The 17,403-nt window shown below is 32.9% G+C and overlaps 3 protein-coding genes and 1 long non-coding RNA gene across 9 annotated transcripts; 2 read left to right on the top strand and 2 right to left on the bottom strand.

The window, feature by feature from the left end:
* The first annotated feature begins 7 nt into the window (after positions 1-7).
* Positions 8-1,870, top strand: LOC110120333. 2 transcript variants are annotated; one of them, XR_007223382.1, is made up of 5 exons: positions 8-364; positions 676-917; positions 998-1,363; positions 1,442-1,628; positions 1,729-1,870. It is a non-coding gene; the product is annotated as an uncharacterized LOC110120333 (long non-coding RNA). The 2 variants fall into 2 exon arrangements; XR_007223381.1 differs by having other exon boundaries at positions 8-917.
* Positions 1,640-10,345, bottom strand: LOC100644436 (glutamate [NMDA] receptor subunit 1). Of its 4 annotated transcripts, none has more exons than XM_048404240.1 (18): positions 10,194-10,345; positions 9,730-9,907; positions 9,125-9,376; positions 8,142-8,336; positions 7,888-7,988; positions 7,477-7,650; positions 6,603-6,716; positions 6,377-6,524; positions 5,782-5,995; positions 5,572-5,724; positions 5,299-5,456; positions 4,855-5,089; positions 4,405-4,553; positions 3,851-4,008; positions 3,586-3,758; positions 3,129-3,382; positions 2,973-3,048; positions 1,811-2,031 (listed from the first exon to the last, which is right to left on the bottom strand). In XM_048404240.1, the coding sequence occupies exons 2-17, from the start codon at positions 9,889-9,891 to the stop codon at positions 3,004-3,006; spliced, it is 2,685 nt and encodes an 894-aa protein (XP_048260197.1). In that variant the 5' UTR covers positions 9,892-9,907; positions 10,194-10,345; the 3' UTR covers positions 1,811-2,031; positions 2,973-3,003. The 4 variants fall into 4 exon arrangements, 3 of the variants coding, with proteins under 3 accessions (XP_048260195.1, XP_048260196.1, XP_048260197.1); XR_007223380.1 differs by having other exon boundaries at positions 1,932-2,031; positions 2,973-3,031; XM_048404238.1 differs by lacking the exon at positions 2,973-3,048 and having other exon boundaries at positions 1,640-2,031.
* A 99-nt stretch (positions 10,346-10,444) lies between these two features.
* On the top strand, positions 10,445-15,655 carry LOC100644554 (monocarboxylate transporter 12). Of its 2 annotated transcripts, XM_012321008.3 has the most exons (8): positions 10,450-10,579; positions 11,050-12,581; positions 12,984-13,127; positions 13,376-13,659; positions 13,771-14,285; positions 14,557-14,777; positions 14,948-15,262; positions 15,532-15,655. In XM_012321008.3, the coding sequence occupies exons 2-7, from the start codon at positions 11,966-11,968 to the stop codon at positions 15,121-15,123; spliced, it is 1,956 nt and encodes a 651-aa protein (XP_012176398.1). In that variant the 5' UTR covers positions 10,450-10,579; positions 11,050-11,965; the 3' UTR covers positions 15,124-15,262; positions 15,532-15,655. The 2 variants fall into 2 exon arrangements, with proteins under 2 accessions (XP_003394460.1, XP_012176398.1); XM_003394412.4 differs by having other exon boundaries at positions 10,445-10,579; positions 13,376-14,285.
* On the bottom strand, positions 15,291-17,107 carry LOC100644675 (UPF0547 protein C16orf87). Its single transcript, XM_003394413.4, has 3 exons — positions 16,825-17,107; positions 16,234-16,422; positions 15,291-16,157 (listed from the first exon to the last, which is right to left on the bottom strand). Exons 1-3 carry the CDS (start codon positions 16,873-16,875, stop codon positions 15,927-15,929), a joined length of 471 nt encoding a protein of 156 aa, XP_003394461.1. The 5' UTR covers positions 16,876-17,107; the 3' UTR covers positions 15,291-15,926.
* Between the last annotated feature and the right edge of the window lie 296 nt (positions 17,108-17,403).

Genomic DNA, 17,403 nt, shown 5'->3' with positions numbered 1-17,403 from the left:
TCTTTGAAATCTCGAAGGTCTTTTAAGTCTTGAAAGTCTTGGTTACTTTAATAAATCTTGAAAGCTTAACACGTAGTCAATATTTTACAAGTATTTTAGATATTACGTTAGATATTAAACAAAATCTAAAATGTCTGAGGTATCGGAAATGTATTCCAATGCAATTTTCAAGACTTTCAAGACTTACAAGATTTCCAAGGCTTACAAGACTTTCAAGAGTTATTCCTATTCAAAGAATCCTATTCGAAGTGATTCAAAATTTTGACGGTCTTGAAAAATATCGAATCGTTCTGAAATTAATTGTGAGATTCGAATACCAATCACTACTTGCAGCTACATCATCTATTAAATAACATTATTAAAGGTTAACGTTTCTGTTGTGTTTGTATTCAAAGATATTAGATTGTTCTTGTCAAGGTCAACAATTTTTTAAACGACGAAAGCATATACTTATGTACTTTCATTCATTCAAACTTGTTTAAATAAATTTATTAATAAACTCAAATCTGACGTTTTTGATAAGTTTTGAATATCGAGTGAATTAAACTAAAAAAGGTTTAATATTGTGTCATTGAAAAAAGAATGTTTTATTAACAAATTCTGAATGTTTCTTCTTAATTTTCTTTAATATTCAACTAAAAGCAGTATTTGTTTGAATGTTCTATTATTTTCTAGAAATTTATATAAAAAGCTACGAATTTTTCGAATAGCCTACTAATTAAACAATTGAGATGGTAAATAATGTGTGCTAGAAGAGAAAAAGAAGGATATAAACGTATTGAATTAGTTAAATTAAAGACTACATTGATACCTTTATATTTTTTAATCAGAACAAAAGTGGCTCTTAGAAATTTTGGTTCTATGTATTTTATATGATAGCTCTAACAAGTGAAATGTATTATTTTATCACTTATACAGTTAGTATAGAATTTATAAAATTGAAATTAAAATTTTCTAAACTAATCAACTTTTATTTTATTTAGTATTTCTTTTATAGAAAATAGGAAAAACGCATCGATTGGTCTATAAGTAAATATACTTAAATATACTATAGTTCGGTTTAAAGAGATAAAAATGACTTTAATATTTGAAATATCTTCACTTCCGGGTTAGCAAAGTGTACCACGTGATGCATGATTCAAAACTATTTAATCTTGTGATATTTTTATCTGTTACTGTTTACAAAGCATGACTTCATCCAGTAACAAGAAATGCTATAGCATACATGACAATTTTTATAACAAATATGGCATCAATTAAAGCATATTTAATCCAGTAAGAACTAAGTAGGAAGATAATTCGTAGAAGTTGCATAAACGTAGTATTATTGGAAAACGCAAATAAAGTAACTTGTTTTGTCAAGGTAAAAGAATACATTGGAATATTCCATAATTAAAAAAAAACTGTTATTATACTCGAGTTTCTTCAAAATTTTATGAAGTTGTAGGAGATGGGTGTCGGAAGAAATAGTAATTGAAAGAAATATTATTCCAATTCCTTGGGATTCTTCTTTAATATAATGTTAAAACATAAAATTGGCTAATATAAATTAATTGAAGAATGTTACAAATAAAATGTTGCGTCACTGCAACGTTGTTTTTTAACGGATTAATGGATACTAAAACACGGTAAGAGAGTCTTTAAAGTAACGGTTTTTATTGTATAAAACAAACTTATCATTTTCAACACAGTTACATATGTGTCATACCTAACAAACTTTTTTCTCAGGTAATAATATAACATGTTGATATTTTACGATGTACAAGTAATCGATGAGGACGAGTTACTTCACACTATGAGATGTGAGACGTTTGCAGTGTATGCAGCGGGCGATAATCTGATATCGTCTGAACGTGGTATAGGTCGTTGACGGATGTCACTGTCCCCTGGCCATGCCCGACCAGGACTTCGCGGAGATATGTTCGATCTAGCTACCGTATCGACTGCTAAACTTACGGTCGTAGGATCGTTAAGGCCGTTACTTTGAATCCTTCGCTGAGCGGCTATCGAAGCTCGTAGAGTCTTTCGTTTCTGCATTTTAAAAATCGAAAGAATAGAAATTAGATAAATATACTAGGGGTACTGGAAAAAAGCTGCATTCGTTTTATTGTTTTGGCTAATTCTACTGAATTTGTATCGCAATACAAGTAGTAGTATTTCGTTAATTAGTCATCGCTATTTTTATCTTTATTCTCTCCTAGAATTAAATTGCTAGTAGAATGAGTTTTTGGCGTTACGTTATATAAAAGGAACAAATGAGTTATATAACTGTTAATAGAGAAGAAAAATACTAGGAATTTTCTGGAATTATATTTCCCTCGATAATTGAGCTGATAAGGTTTCATGACCAGTTAGCGAAGCACTACTCTATGAATTGTATTTGAAATTAACTATAATGATTAGAATGCGGACTTTTATGCGTGTAAGAGAAATTTAAAGGTGCGAAAATGCACACGATGCATTTGAAGATAACACAAGTCCAAGATAGTATACTTTTTCTAATATTTGATAAGAAATACAAATTTCGGCTCAGGTTCCCCTTCTTTAATTGTGCTCATAAGAATATGGATTTGCATAAATATTCGCAGTCTAATGATGATATTTTGCATATATATATATATATATATATATATATATATAGCTTAACCTTTCTGCAACAGGACCGTAAGAACTAGAACTCCACTTTTCTTATACACACTTTTGCAAGAAAGAGTTAAAATAAAATGTAAAAGGGGAAAAGTGTAAAATGCTAACTGTATAAATATTTGATGCATCATAAAAGCAGCAATTATAATGTCAAATACGATGAAGTACTTTTCACTATTTTTTTCTAAAATGCAAAATTGAATTTTACTGCCTTAACATTAAGTTAGCCTGTTTATATCTAAAGCTTGCAAAGCGTATGAATCATTGTGCTTTAATTTAAAATGTTTGTGTTCGTTTGACGATCATGTTCTTTTAGGTATCGTTACTGAAGTCTGTTAGAATTCCTGCGTTGCTCCCCTATTTTGTCCTGGCTGCTTGCGATTTACTGACAAACACAAAATTCTGAGGAATGGAGAACAAAAGACATCGAACGAAAGAAGTTCGATTCCAGTCCAAAATCTATAATCAAACTTATCCTTTACCTCGATCGCACCTCTCCATTTATCAGCCGCGTGTCTCGCCAGTTCCATCTTTTTCTGCTTGCGAATCTGATGTTTTTTGTACGCTACTTCAATGATGATAAGTCCAATACCACCTATGATTCCAACACCGACCACTATGAAGACTCCAGCCATATTTTTTAAGCCTAAAGTATTCGGAGCTTTCTCAAGCTGCTCGCATTGCTGTACGTTACTTCGAAGAATCCAATGGTTGTCAAGGCTTTCCATAAAGCCACCTAATAGTGTAATAAGTATTTAGTAACAATTATTGGCAACTTGATGTTTATTTTTATATTACAGTACGTTAATTTATCCAATAATTCTAATTATTCTTTTAATGATTTTTATTAATTTTGAATATATGCTTATATGTGATATATGATAATTATCTTCATTATTAGTTTTTAATTATTTCAGATAATGATTTTTATTGACTTACTTTCGTGGAAATCCAAGATAGCAAGAGTAACAGCGTCTGCCCATAAGGAACCTTTTTGCAAACCAATGCCATAACCGGAACGGCCAAATAACTCTCCAGCAGTTACCAATTCGCAGTCCTGAGCAGCCTCGAATTCTAATCGAGAACTATCCCAGATAAAAGCCATGAGTTTCCTACAAATACAATAATATCCTTAAAATCGCCAATTCTTGAACTTCAAACTTTTATGATAATCCAAATCTTATTCTTTATCTTTTTTTTTTACCCAATTTTTATATCTCTGATAGCTTCTTCAGCAGTGTCGTAATTGTTCGCTTCCATTGTACGATACATATTGGATAATTCGACCTGTCGACGGAAGTACATGTCCACAGCTGAGCCCTTCACCGTGGCGCACGTAAGGTTCTCCATGGTGTTTCTAAGCTGCAAGTATATTCATGATATTGTACAGGTAGTGTAACGTCTTCGTTACTTTGACTAAAATCAATATGTACGCTGTAGCAAAGGTAACAATAGAAGTAATCGATATATTACATATACGTTTGTATACGTATGTAGAGTGATCCAAAATTAATACAATGGAAAATTAAAGATGTAAATATTTATTTAAATAATTAGAATTATTGTAAATCATTGTTACTGCAACAGATTGTAAAATGTTTTTAGTATTTTTATATTCCATATCTGTGATATGCATATAATATGATATATATTTATGTAATATAAATTGCTGCAATAACAATTTGTTGTAAATTTTAAGGTAATACTTAAGATATAAAAAACAATATTATTTTTATAATTTATTAATTTCATTCTTACTCGAGCATCGTTGATGCCAGTTAATTTAGTTTTCGGCCGTTCCAACACGAGGAAAGCAGCCAAGTTGGCAGTGTAAGAAGCAACAATAATCATTGCAAATCCTGCCCACACCATACCCAACACTCGAGCAGAAAAACTCCGTGGAGTACCTGCAAAAATAATTATGTTTATCCATAATATTTATAAAATTCAGGTAAAATCCACATTTATAGAGATGAAACTATTTTTACGCGGCTCCATTTTCATCCATGAGCAATCAATTTAATTACACTTCAATTGACAAAAGAATGTTATAAGGCTTACTATAAATATTTTAAAGTTCAATGTTAATAATGATTGATGTCAACGTATTTTTTTAAATAATAATTTGTATAGAATTTAATTTTTTATGCGTCTGAATGAAGGGTCTTTTTATTGTTTTATGAGGAAATAATATAATTAAAATCAAACCTTCCCCGATTCCACTGTTGAGAAGTACTCCCCAGGCGAACCAGACGGCGCTGGACAGATTCAGGGCGTCCTCTTCGGTACCGTCAGTGTTTGCTAGCTTGAACCTCCCGAAAGGTGAGAACCGGTCGAGGAGGTACAAAACTAGAGCCACTACGTGTACCGACACCATCACCAGTATCCATAGAGTGTTGCTGAATGGTTGCAGAAACGACACAAGGGTTGATGATCTTGATGGCTAAACCAAAAATTTTTTTTATAATTTTATATTTTCTTAATTAATAGTTTCAATTACTATTAACTAATTATTAATTATGAACTACGATTTATTTTAAATATTCTTTAATTATTATGATATAATTATAATTTTAAATTGATCTTTAACCATTTTAAAATATATGACTACTTAATTATTAATAAATATTTCTAGATTATCAGTTATTGTACCTTTTTTTCAAGAATAGTGATGCCTTGATACTTAAACGGCTTGCTGAACTCGATAAATTCGGCGCGTTCCGGATTAATCGTTAAAGGAGCGACGATCATATCTGCTCTTTCATTCACCAATTCTCCGATAAGTCCTGTCCATTCTTTCTTTCCTCCAACTGAAACAAGGAATTTGTAAATTAAATACTAGTATCTGTTTCATAGTCACGTATGTTCTCATCGAAACGAGGCCTTACATCTACAACTGTTCTACCATGGTTCTACTTGTCGCACCTGAATTGTACTTGATCACATAGCTGCCAAATTGTCCATCGGGTGACAGGGCCAAACTATAGGTGAAATTAATGGTCTTTGATAATTCTTTCAACAAATCCATGCAGTATCCCTTGCAACAATATGTTTTCGTAGCTGTAAATGTTTGAAGATCTATTGTACATAATGTATAAGATATGCTATATCTTGCGATATTTAGTAAATTCTTACTTTCATGATCTGTGACGTTAAAATGAGGGCATGGAATCTCTTCTGGAAGACATGGTTCACCGGATGCGATCTCGCGAACGTAAACAAATGGCTTTTCTTCGATAGTAAGTACTTTCAAGTGCGTAGGAATCATAAAACCTTCGGGTTTAGTTTGCAGTCGGCCAGGCCACGTTATGCTGGACTCGTTGACACTTAATGTCATTTTGGTACCATTCTACGGATAATATGAATATCAATACTAGAGAAGTAAAAAAATATCTTCAAACAATTATTCTTTTATAGAAAATATTTAATATTATAATAATATTTAAATTTTGATATAATATCAGATTAAGTAAAATATTAAATTTAAGATAAGATGTAAGATACTATATATAAGGATACTATAAAAAAGATATTATATTTAAAGAGTATATTCAAGTTATTTTAATAAGATAACTCTATACTTTTTCAATTAATTATTTAAGGAAAACTTTTGAAGAAGGTAAATAGATTTAAGCTAAAGAGTTTTAACATCTTCTGCTTTGTTGTAAATATTTGAGGATTCTTCTGCATTTTTAATATATAATTCTATTTATTTTTTAATCTCACTTACAGTTGGATAAAAATACTGTCCAACGGAAACCCTTTTGCCATTCTCCTGGATATTAATGATGTCATATTCAGCATAAATGCGGTCCCCATTATCATCGAACGCTACTTTGCCAGTCTTACCATCTGATAGTACCTCTTTGAGGATGAATCTAAAACACAGTGGAACTCATAACAGCAAGATACCATTTAATCTATATTAATAAAAACATAATAGAAGTAAACAGTACTCGAAGAGGCTTTTGCCGGTTTCCCATATCGAGCCAGAATCTCCGCAATCCTTTGGCGCCTCCGTGATTACTTTCGACTTGTTCATTTCTCGTAAGGCGGATACAAGCACTATCCTGAAATGTATATTCTGTTAGATTGCAAAATTATGATCTATCATACATCAGAAAAATTGGAAAATTCAAAATAGTAAAATTTAAGGTATAAATTCTTCTTGATCGAACAATGTCCAAATGGTAGATGTATCAATAGTCTGAGACTACTATTTTTATCAAAACCACCTATTACCCCGTGGAATGTTCATTAACTACTAGTTATATTTATCTGAAATGGATAATAGGTTGTTTCACGGAGAGAGAGAGAGAGAGAGAGAGAAAGAGTGAAAGAGGGAAAGAGAGAGCGAGAGAGAGAGAGAGAGGGAAACAGGGCAACGTTACTCGTACACACATATCCTAAACGTTCAAAGCGCATTCAGCGTTTCGCTGAACGATACGGAATATCCATTGGACAGATTGGAAGGTGTGCTAAGAGAGTATGTGATCCAGTGATCTGAAATCAGTTGTACATTGCCGTGAAATCAGGATGCGTGTTTCCTGTGCGTTGCATGCAATTGTACAATTCTACATCAGAAAAAGTTTGAATGAAGAGATGTGAGAAAGACATTTGTTTTTGTTTCTTTCTGTTTTCTTGCGAAGTATCGTAAAGATGTCCATTCAATTACTCTAATTGTAAGTCTTCTCATGCGTAGGTATCGTGTGTCCTTTTGTTCTCATTTTTTTTTTTTTTTTTTGTTTAGGCCTTTTCAGTAGTAAGACACGAAACTACGGACGCAACATACATGCGTGGATGTCTATACGTGATTAGAAAGGAACTGACAGGCTATCGTCGATGTGAGACTTCTCTTTCTCCGCGTTAATTAATTTCAAGCCGAGAAGACCTTCCGGTGCGTTAGGCGCATCTAAGGCTTGCTCCGTCACGATCCAAACATATCCTGCACCAGTCATATTCAATGCTGCTGCGTCTTGAAAAATCACGCTTGCGTCTGTTTTTCTGTTGAAGAGTAAAAAGAATTTCATTCGATCATTTATTCATTATTATTATTTAGTATTTATTGCTCTTAACAAATAGGATAAAAGTTTAACATCTTTGTTGATAGAGCTTTGTGCGAGCTTTATATCATTTATATAATAGTGATTTGTATATTACAATTATTTTAAATAATTTGAAAAGTTTATTGCTATACAGATTGATATAAAGCATATTTTAACAGAAGTAATTGGTACTTACGAAGTGTACAAAAGACAAACTCTAGCTTGTGCATTTTTCATCTCCATTAACTGTTCCGTGAAGCTATCTAAACCAGGTTCAAATTCGATCACAGACTCTACCTGTTTTAAATCCATTACAATTCAATTAGAAACTAACAAACTAATTACGTTATTGTCATAAAATTGTGTTATATATAATTATACGACGTTGTTTTCATAGAATTATTTCTAATAGGTCTTTCAAACAAGATTAGAAAACTTCATTAGATATACCTGAACTTTAATTTCAACATCATCTTCCAAATTCTGGGAAGTCGTCTGAAATCTTCCAAGCAATGCTCGACCATCTGTATCTGAACTATGGATGAAGATCACTTTCTTATAGCTAAAGTGTTGCAGTAGTTCAACCCACACGTCTGCTTGATGTGAATATGGTGGTACTGTCCTTAGGAAAGAGACGTGAATATTCTGAAAGAATACTATACCTTAGATAAATCTTGCTATTTTATGTTATTACACAATATTTTCTAGAACGTACATCACACGTATGCTATACAGATATTTAGCGTAACATGTAATACGGATAGTGTGACAATGACGTAGTAAGTATTACAGACAATCTTATTTGTACAAATCCTTTGACGGACTGCAATTTAACGTGTTCACTGTTGATCGTATTTTCATAATCCATGCCACGCCCCAATAAATGTAAAAAGATTCTATTTCTATAATACGAAATTATAAGCATATACATGTCTCGTGTGAATTATTATATTTAACGAATATTATATAGTAATATTGAATATTAAACGTATTGTACAAATTACAATACTCGATACTCGCCAAATATAATAATTCATACGTTAGCACAATGATATAGTATTGAATATTATGTTGTACGAATTATTATTTTTTTCAAAATTTCGTTACATTTAATTTTTTTTCTATATGCCAGTTGATGTCATACAAATATTATAATTTATAAGAGTACATGACGAAATCGAATTTGCAATATACGGGGTGAATGTGTTAAATGTGCTTTATGATATTTGTTATAATAAATTAGAAATTAAATATTAATTAACATCGTAGATAATTTATATTTATAGTTAGTTACTTTTAATAACCAGAACAATTAATATTACATTTTATAAAAGGAAATGTGCGTAAACTTTTTACTGCTTTAGAAAACCTCAATAATTGTAATCAATAATGTGTAGAGTAGAGATCTTCGTTATATTTGCTAATGGACTCACTTTGTCAGAGAATGCTGAATCTCTTGAAGATATACCTATAACGGGTATATGATAAAAGCCACTTGTGTAAGAAACAGCGGCTGGTGATAGATCCCCTGTAAGGGGATGAGAAACTACCACCGCGTACACTTGTTCCGCTATCAAAGAGTTACATACGCTCAAAGCCGTCTTAATTGGATTGGAGTCCATTTCAATTACCGTGTGCTTATAAGTCACTCCCTTATTGACATATTGCGAGTTGAAGTTCAAAGTCTGGAAACCGGGGCAAATATGGAATTAATTATGACTAAATACTTCCTTGGAAAATACAACGAATAAGCATCTACAATTATCCTCTGACTAACTATTCGATGTTTTGTTATATAGAACAGTTAAATTTCAATTTATTGTATATTCGAATTGAACTTCTTTGCATTATAGAGATGGAATTGAATTTAAAAATTAAGATAATTTAATTAAATTAAACTAGAACTTAATAAATTCTTAAAATGAAGCGAATTAAGTTTCAGACATAACTAACGTAACTTAAATAAGAAGTTAACTAATAAGAAGGTTTTATAAAAAAAGATTAAATTATAGGAAGGTTTTCATTGAATATTACTTACGTTTAGAGTTCGTTTGAAATACTCTTTGCTGTCATTATTGGAGAAAACGCCGCCGATCATAAAGAAGGTGGGATTGTTGAATTGGCTCGCGACGAGTCCATTGTGCACTTCATCGTTCAAAACAATTAGGGAAATGAACAATGCGACACCCTCGTATTTCATTATTAGAAAGTTCGATCTAGGAAAAAAAAATAAATTTCAAAACGGATTTCATCGAATAACTAAAATATAAATAGGGGTAATATACAATAAAGAATTATACACACATACATAATGAACCATAAAAATTGTGGCAGTTTTTAATAATTATAATCATAGTGGGAAATCTACGATTAATTATATTAACATATCACAATAAATTCAAATGCAAATAATTTGCAAGAACATAAATTTCAATTACATGTTATTCTTCTGAAGCAGTTTATCTCCAAAGACATTTTCTCAAAAATGAAATCTGAACGTACCGGATCAGTCTACAGTCGTTGATCAGTCGTTCACGTAATATTCAGGGATGTACGGATTGGCTGGTGATTCATTTAAAAACCGTTCACGCCCTTATCTGACAATGAGTGCACCATGAACAGACCCAGTGTTAACGTCGAGCGCGAAGGTGGATCTGAAAGACAGAAGTCGGAGATTCATTGATCCGTTTGGATGCTGCGCACAGACTTCGTCCCCACTATTGCAATATTAGGATGTTTTCCTATTTTCCAGGCAACCTTGCAATTTCTTTCTGATCATTCCAATAATCTACCCTTCCATACTCGTTTCAAACTCCTTATTTCTTCCTTATTCTCAGGATTATTTAGATCCCGACCAAACGTGCATTTAATCTCCCAATACAACCAAAGTACAGTAGAATTTCACTTATCAAAATGAAATTTTAGTTAGCGAAACTAACTCAACTTTTGCTGATCGAATTCATTTATCTAAGTTGATCTGAGTTCTATTTTTGCAAACGAGAAATGATAAATAGTGGGAGAAATCGATCAATTCTTATTATACAGTGGTGTGCAAAAGTTTCTGGGCAGATAGTATTTCTTTTTATATATTCTAAATATTTTTAATATTTTATAGAATATTTTAAAGAACAGCTTAAAGATATTTTAAATAATTTTAATTAATATCGCGTAACTATACAACAGTTTATTGTCTTTCTTACTTGGCATGTTTCGTAACCAACGTTAGTTCATGTTCTTTTAGATATCACTTTTAGGAATATAAAGCAAACGATCTATCTAGCCAAATTGCTCATTATCAATATAAAATATAAACAACTAAGAATAATTTAATTCTAATTCAACTTTGTTTCTTCAATAGATTCATAGCATAACAAGAAGAAGAAGCATTGCCAGGAGAGTTTAAAAGAACTTTCCAATGGTCGTAACAACTCGTACTATTTCCCTGAAATCAGTGTCTCTCAGGCGATTAATTTCGATGACCTCCACCGTTTCTAAAGATGTTGAAATAATTGAAGCTGCGAAACGGGAAGGGACACGCGATGCAGGCCGATCGAAGATCGTCCAGGCATAGGGACTACAGGGTGGAAATGGTCATACAAGCTAGTGGAGGCCAAGGCGGATGGAAAAGTGGGTCGGCCGGCAGGACAATAAACCGATAGACCCCTGCATTGTTTCCAAGCCACGTGGTGGTGACTACACCGCGAGATGCCAGTGCGTCAGTTGTGGCTGCATATTGATCTCGTAAGTTTCCACTCGGTGGCGACCTCCTCTGCGTGCGCACCCTTTTCACTTCGGTTATTTACCAAGCACCCTTAGACAGAGTCAGGAGAACCTTGGAGAACGTGTAAATGGTGAGAAGGAAGTCAACGGTGGATAGGTAACAACAAAGTCAAATCGGGGTGGACCGATTTTGATAAGGTGCATGTCGAAAGACCAGGAAGATTTGCGTTTAAACAATTTGATTATAAGATTTGAGTTTAAACAATAGAAAACGAAGAATAGAGGAAAGTAGATAGAACAGAAGTTGACATCTAATAAGATAGATAGAGGAAGATATAGAAAACGACCCCAAGACATAGAGACAAGTACATAAATAGAAATATAGAGTGTTAGAAAAACGAAGATTCCGTTTTTTATCAAAGATAAAAGAGAATCGAAAGAGGTGAAGCAGGTGAAAAGAAGACTGTTTGCCAGCAGAAGCAAACGAAGGAGAGGAAAAGCAACGTAACTCCAATGTATTACGGTCCCCCTCGCGTGAACGAATCCACGGAAATATGTCATTACCACGAGAATGGAGCTTGCAGGATTCGGTTGAGCGTGACGCTGTCGCCTGTGCGACAGCGTCGCAGGAGATGGTCGGCACCACTGTCATCGACGAGAATATGAATCAACAAAATCAACTGGGCTCCCTTTTGTCGATACATTCGGCGCCCGTCTTCGATTTGAGCACAGGTGTACCTTCGCCAAAAAGGCCAGCCTCGTTGGCCGTCCAGGCGACAGCAACTTCAACGCCGATCGTGCCACCGCATCTTCAGAGTCCAGAGACGATCGAGGACGAGGATAACGATAATCTCCTGACCATATCGAGTCTTACGGCCAGGCCATTGATTGCCAAGTCTCATGAACTTCGATCGAGCATAACTTCTAGTACCAAGAAGAAAAAACCTAAGTGCGAAACGAAAAAATCAAGAAATATCAAGTATGTTCCATTAGATGGTGGTTATGGCTGGGTGATCGTTTGCGGAGCATTTTTCGTTCAGTTCTGGGTGACTGGACTGATGAAATCTTACGGGGTGCTGTACGTTGAGGTGATGGAAACGTTCAAGGATTCCACAGCTTCGGTCGCTTCTTGGATACCCGCTATCTTGTCTTGTCTTTGTCTCGCGCTTGGTAAGTATTTGCCAAGATGTTTTAGTGAAAAGTAGGTTTTTTAGAAATCTAATCAATATTTTAATAAAATAATAATACTAAAAATGTGACACAACTCTAACCAAATTTTTCAGGAAAAACGAGAAACTATTTGAAAACTTATAAAAAATTATTTACTAAACACATAATGTTAAAGTAAAGAATAAACACTAGAATGATAGATAGATAGATGATCAAATATTATTTTTGTAATTTTCCATTCTTAACTTTCTTGAGATCGCTCTTTGACAATTTTGATGTTCATCTAACACAAGACTGAATTATTTTGAGTTGTGACACTTTTGAAATACATGTGCGACTATGACAATGTGAAGAGATTGTGCTATTATCCTAAATATTAATATGTGAATAATCCAAATACAGCTCCAGTGACGAGCATGCTGTGCCAGAAGTATAGTTGTCGGGCTGTCGTTTTCATCGGTGGATTGTTCTGTGCTTTAGGATTAACGATAAGTTACTTTGCAACAAAGTTGATACATCTGTTTTTTACATTTGGAGTTCTGACAGGTTCGTGGGTAATCGATTTTATCAAACTTCTTCGCCGTGCGTTCGTCTCAATATATGTATGTATATGTATATAATCAGGTTTCGTCATTGGGTTACGTAAGAAAATGCGGATAGCATGCTTGAAAGAAAGAAAGCAAGAATATGATACGAACGAACAACTGGACAATACAATTAATTCAATTATAAACATCTAAATATTTGTACAATGAGAATATTTATTGTCATAGCAATTAATATAACAATTTTAGGCATTGGCAGCGGTCTGTCGACAACACCAGGTATCATTCTCGTCTCACAATACTTCGACAAGCATCGTGCACTAGCAAATGGAATATGCGTATCTGGTACAGCAGCTGGCAGTTTCGTGTTTCCGCTTTTGATCAAGGTTCTCGTGGATAATTTTGGTTTCCATGGCACCATCCTTTTACTTGGTGGTTGTATGCTTCACGTGTGTGTCAGCGCAACTCTATACCGGCCACTGGAGAACAATTATGCGCCAGATGACACAGAGATGCCGGAAAAGGCGCAAAAGGTCGAGAGCACAGCAAAGGAATTAGAGACGGCAAAACAACAGAAGTTAGATTTAATATTTGCCAATGATTCGACTACGAAACATAATCTGTTGAACGAATTATTTCATCAGAACGGTGTGGTGGCGGTCGAGCTGACAGACAGTGACGAGGAGAAAGACGTTGTGGGCGAGTGTCTACAGATGAAACCGATCTCGAAGATACGTAGCTCGAGTATATTACACAGTGTCGAAGATCTATCGACCGATTCTACGTGCGTTTACAAGGCAAGATCGTCGTTAAAGTCGCTGAAGTCGTCGGTCACGGCGGTATATCCAGTTCCTCAGAACGAGTCACAACTGCCAAAGGAAAAGAAGACAGTGATGCAAAGGATAGCGCAATACATCGATCTATCTCTATTGAAAAATCCTCAATTCATGATGATGTGTTTGTCCGTTAGTCTTATGTCAACCGGAAGTCCGTATATGCTGTACTATCTTCCGGCATACGTACACGCTGCTGGTTATACGAAATCGGAAGCTGGATACCTGGTTGCTATTTCCGCCGCGCTTGATTTATGCGGAAGATTAGGACTTGGATGGCTTTCGGATTTGAAACTTTTTGATCGGCGGAAAGGATACATTGGAAGGTACGTTCGAGAAATTTTTATACTGTATGTATGTGCATACAAAATGTATTTGCATGGATCCTTATTTTCCAATAAAATATCTTTTTTTTATCAGATTCTACGTTTCATTTTCATAGTATTGAATTTTTATGGTCATATGGAAGTATTACTAAATGATGTGAAATTTAATACGCTTGAACCTAATTTTATATGCACATGCTATAGGAAATATAGTTGTGCAAATCATTATTGAACTTTAGTATTTAATAAAAATTTTCTTCTCCTTAAACAGTGTCGTGGGTGCTGGTGTAGCTGTACTGGCAATTCCAATGGCCCATTCTTTCTACGTGTTAGCATGTTCTGTAGGCATGTATGGACTATGCTTAGGCTGTTGGTTCCTCTTGGTTCCCGTCCTTCTCGCAGACCAATACGGAACTGATAAAATATCCTCTACTTATGGTCTTGTCAGGATGTTCCAGAGCGTTGGAGCAATTTCTATTCCGCCTTTAGCAGGTATGAAATTATTTGAATTTTAATACAGTGCAGCGTTTAAAATAAATATTCATTGCAATTAATGAACTTAAAAGTACTCGATTCTGTGTAGTAGTCGCAGAGGTATTGTTTTGGTTAAATAAAAAAATAATCAGTGTTATTTATGTTAATGTTTTTATGTTATATTCTAGGTTATCTGCGCGATGTAACAGGAAGTTATTCCGTATGTTTTCTATGCATGGGTACGTGCATGGTCATGGGAGGTCTACCTTTACTCCTGGTTTTTAACGAAGTATCGGAATCATCGAAGATTACTGTTAATAATGAGAACAGTAACTGTCAAGGAGAGGTGGTTGCAAAAGAATAAAAATATTTTGCGAATGTGATTGAATGTGTATTAGAAATCTAATAAATCACAACATTTGTCGCTACAATTATTCTACTATGATGTATTGCTTCGTTCAATGTATTCGAAACGTTTACATAAAATACCTCGTTCGCGGCAGGTAAGGGTAATTTTTATAAGTTTTTATATAAATGCACATGTCTCATTTTGTTTTATTGGTAAACGACACTCTCATTTACACGTTTACGTTTAAAAATAAAAAAAAATAACAGGACAAAAACGTTCTTATACATATTAGATATATATACAATGTAAAGAATTATTTTTAAAAAACAGAATCTGGTTTCCAGTTGTAATTTGTCTTATATATTACACATAAACACTATGTACATTATTCATATTTACATGTTACATTATGATTATTTGTAGAAAATGAAGAATTGCGGCAGGTCCTACGATGAAAGAAACAATCTCTTAGTAGGAAATACATATTTTTCATACAAACAGATGTAATTAAACACAGTGATCTTTAATAAAAATTGTATTCTTTTCACTTATGTAGTCTTAATTTGTCTACTTTCGAAGATAATGTATAAATTAATGCTCAAAAAACTTTATAAATCTCAAAATTACCATAAATTAATTCATGCTAATTAATGCTATTAATTCATGCATAACATTATATAATACTATTTTAATCTTCCTTGATGCAATGAATAGATAGCATTTCAAATATAGTCCAACATCTATATAAAATGATTACTTTCTACTAAAAATGGACACTAGTATTTCTTATAGTACAAAATATGACACAATAGAAAAAATTATGTCGGTTTCCAGGCTACAACTCTCATTTTATTATTTAATTCTTGTAGTATCAAAGAGCATGTGAGCTGCTTCTCTGGTGACAGACCATTGATTCCTTCCATTTCATCATCATCATCTCCTATTCCATTACTACTTCCACTTTTCCCTTTACCTTTTACCTTTCGTTTCTTCTTCTTGTTTAACTGTCTACAGTCTATGTCACTAGCAGCATCTGTTGCTTTTCTGATCTATGATGAATTTTTTTACACAAATTATTCATTTCAAAATATGCATTTATATATAGAATATTAAAGAATATCTTACTTTTGCACTCTTTTTTGATTGCTTATCGTATTCTAAAGCATCATAATAATTTGGTTTCTCACGCTTGATTCGATTGGTTCGTCTTGTTTTCATTACTCCATTATCAGGACTAGGAGGACTTTTTATTGAATTTCGTCTTGCATTAAAAAATGAATGACCACAAGGACAAGCTTTGCAAGCTACAGGTACCTTAATAAATAAATACATATAATTAATATAAAGTGATATAAATAAGTTATCAATTATATACATATATAATTGAATAAATATATAAAATTTGTTTGCACTCAAAATTAAAATTTAATATTTTTTTCTTATACACGTATAAAAAAATTAATTATTCAAAGCTTACATTAAAATATACAATGAAATAATTAATTATATTTCATTTTAATAACGAATTGATGATAGTAGAAAAATTTATGACAAAATAATATTATTTCCGTTTTACTGAAGTTTTCCCAGTTCATTCAAAAAGTCTTAATGTAATAAATAAGTAAAGCTACAAAAAATATTCAAAATAAAATTATTATATATTTATGTATAACTGTTTGGTATAAATATAAAATAATTATTATAATATAAAATTACCTGCTGTTCACATTTTGGGCAGCCTTTACTGATTGTTTTAGTCTTGGCCATATTACGGAAAAATATTTAATAAGGATAAGGTTATTTACAATTAAAAAATATGACTAGATAACTATATCGTTAAACCATGTCGTTGAATATTGACATCATAGCACGAAAATAGCTTTTATATCGATGAGAATGCATTTTATGAGCGTTCACTATAACGTTAAGTATTTTTTTTTACATTTAACATAACGCTAATAAGTAATGACAACCGTAATGTATAAAAGGAACACAATGTAAAATGATTCATACTTCAATTGATAGATGGCAGTGAAAGTCTATTACGAGAATGGACCAATCGCAGAATTCACGTTATTTCACATTGTGAAAATGTATTTCCAGTTTTCAGTTTAGTAAGTATTTAAGCTTTGTGATAACACGATATTTATGCATGGTCTTTTTACTCTTTTTCTTCATTATAATTTTGTTATTGTTTTCTCAGATGCAGATGTTATTATACTTAATCATATTTTAATGAATGAATGTACGAAATATGAACATACTTAAATAAGTACACATGGAAAATTTCTATAT

The sequence above is a fragment of the Bombus terrestris genome, chromosome 3 (genome assembly GCF_910591885.1).
Source record: "Bombus terrestris chromosome 3, iyBomTerr1.2, whole genome shotgun sequence".
Taxonomy (NCBI): domain Eukaryota; kingdom Metazoa; phylum Arthropoda; class Insecta; order Hymenoptera; family Apidae; genus Bombus; species Bombus terrestris.
The sequence above is the reverse complement of the archived record's forward strand: the minus strand, read 5'-3'. Positions and strand labels throughout refer to the sequence as shown.

What these genes read in the sequence shown, in the direction of transcription:
- LOC100644436 (XM_048404238.1), bottom strand. Translation starts at nt 9,891, where the DNA reads ATGAAATACGAGGGTGTCGCATTGTTCATTTCCCTAATTGTTTTGAAC. An exon ending in GTTTGTCTTTTGTACACTTC is followed by an intron (nt 7,651 to 7,887) that starts GTAAGTACCAAT and finishes ACTCTTCAACAG; the next exon opens with AAAAACAGACGCAAGCGTGA. An exon ending in ACCGGCAAAAGCCTCTTCGA is followed by an intron (nt 6,525 to 6,602) that starts GTACTGTTTACT and finishes ACTGTGTTTTAG; the next exon opens with ATTCATCCTCAAAGAGGTAC.
- LOC100644554 (XM_003394412.4), top strand. Translation starts at nt 11,966, where the DNA reads ATGTCATTACCACGAGAATGGAGCTTGCAGGATTCGGTTGAGCGTGAC. An exon ending in CGGAAAGGATACATTGGAAG is followed by an intron (nt 14,286 to 14,556) that starts GTACGTTCGAGA and finishes CTCCTTAAACAG; the next exon opens with TGTCGTGGGTGCTGGTGTAG. An exon ending in TTCTATTCCGCCTTTAGCAG is followed by an intron (nt 14,778 to 14,947) that starts GTATGAAATTAT and finishes GTTATATTCTAG; the next exon opens with GTTATCTGCGCGATGTAACA.
- LOC100644675 (XM_003394413.4), bottom strand. Translation starts at nt 16,875, where the DNA reads ATGGCCAAGACTAAAACAATCAGTAAAGGCTGCCCAAAATGTGAACAG. An exon ending in GCCCAAAATGTGAACAGCAG is followed by an intron (nt 16,423 to 16,824) that starts GTAATTTTATAT and finishes TTATTTATTAAG; the next exon opens with GTACCTGTAGCTTGCAAAGC. An exon ending in AATCAAAAAAGAGTGCAAAA is followed by an intron (nt 16,158 to 16,233) that starts GTAAGATATTCT and finishes AATTCATCATAG; the next exon opens with ATCAGAAAAGCAACAGATGC.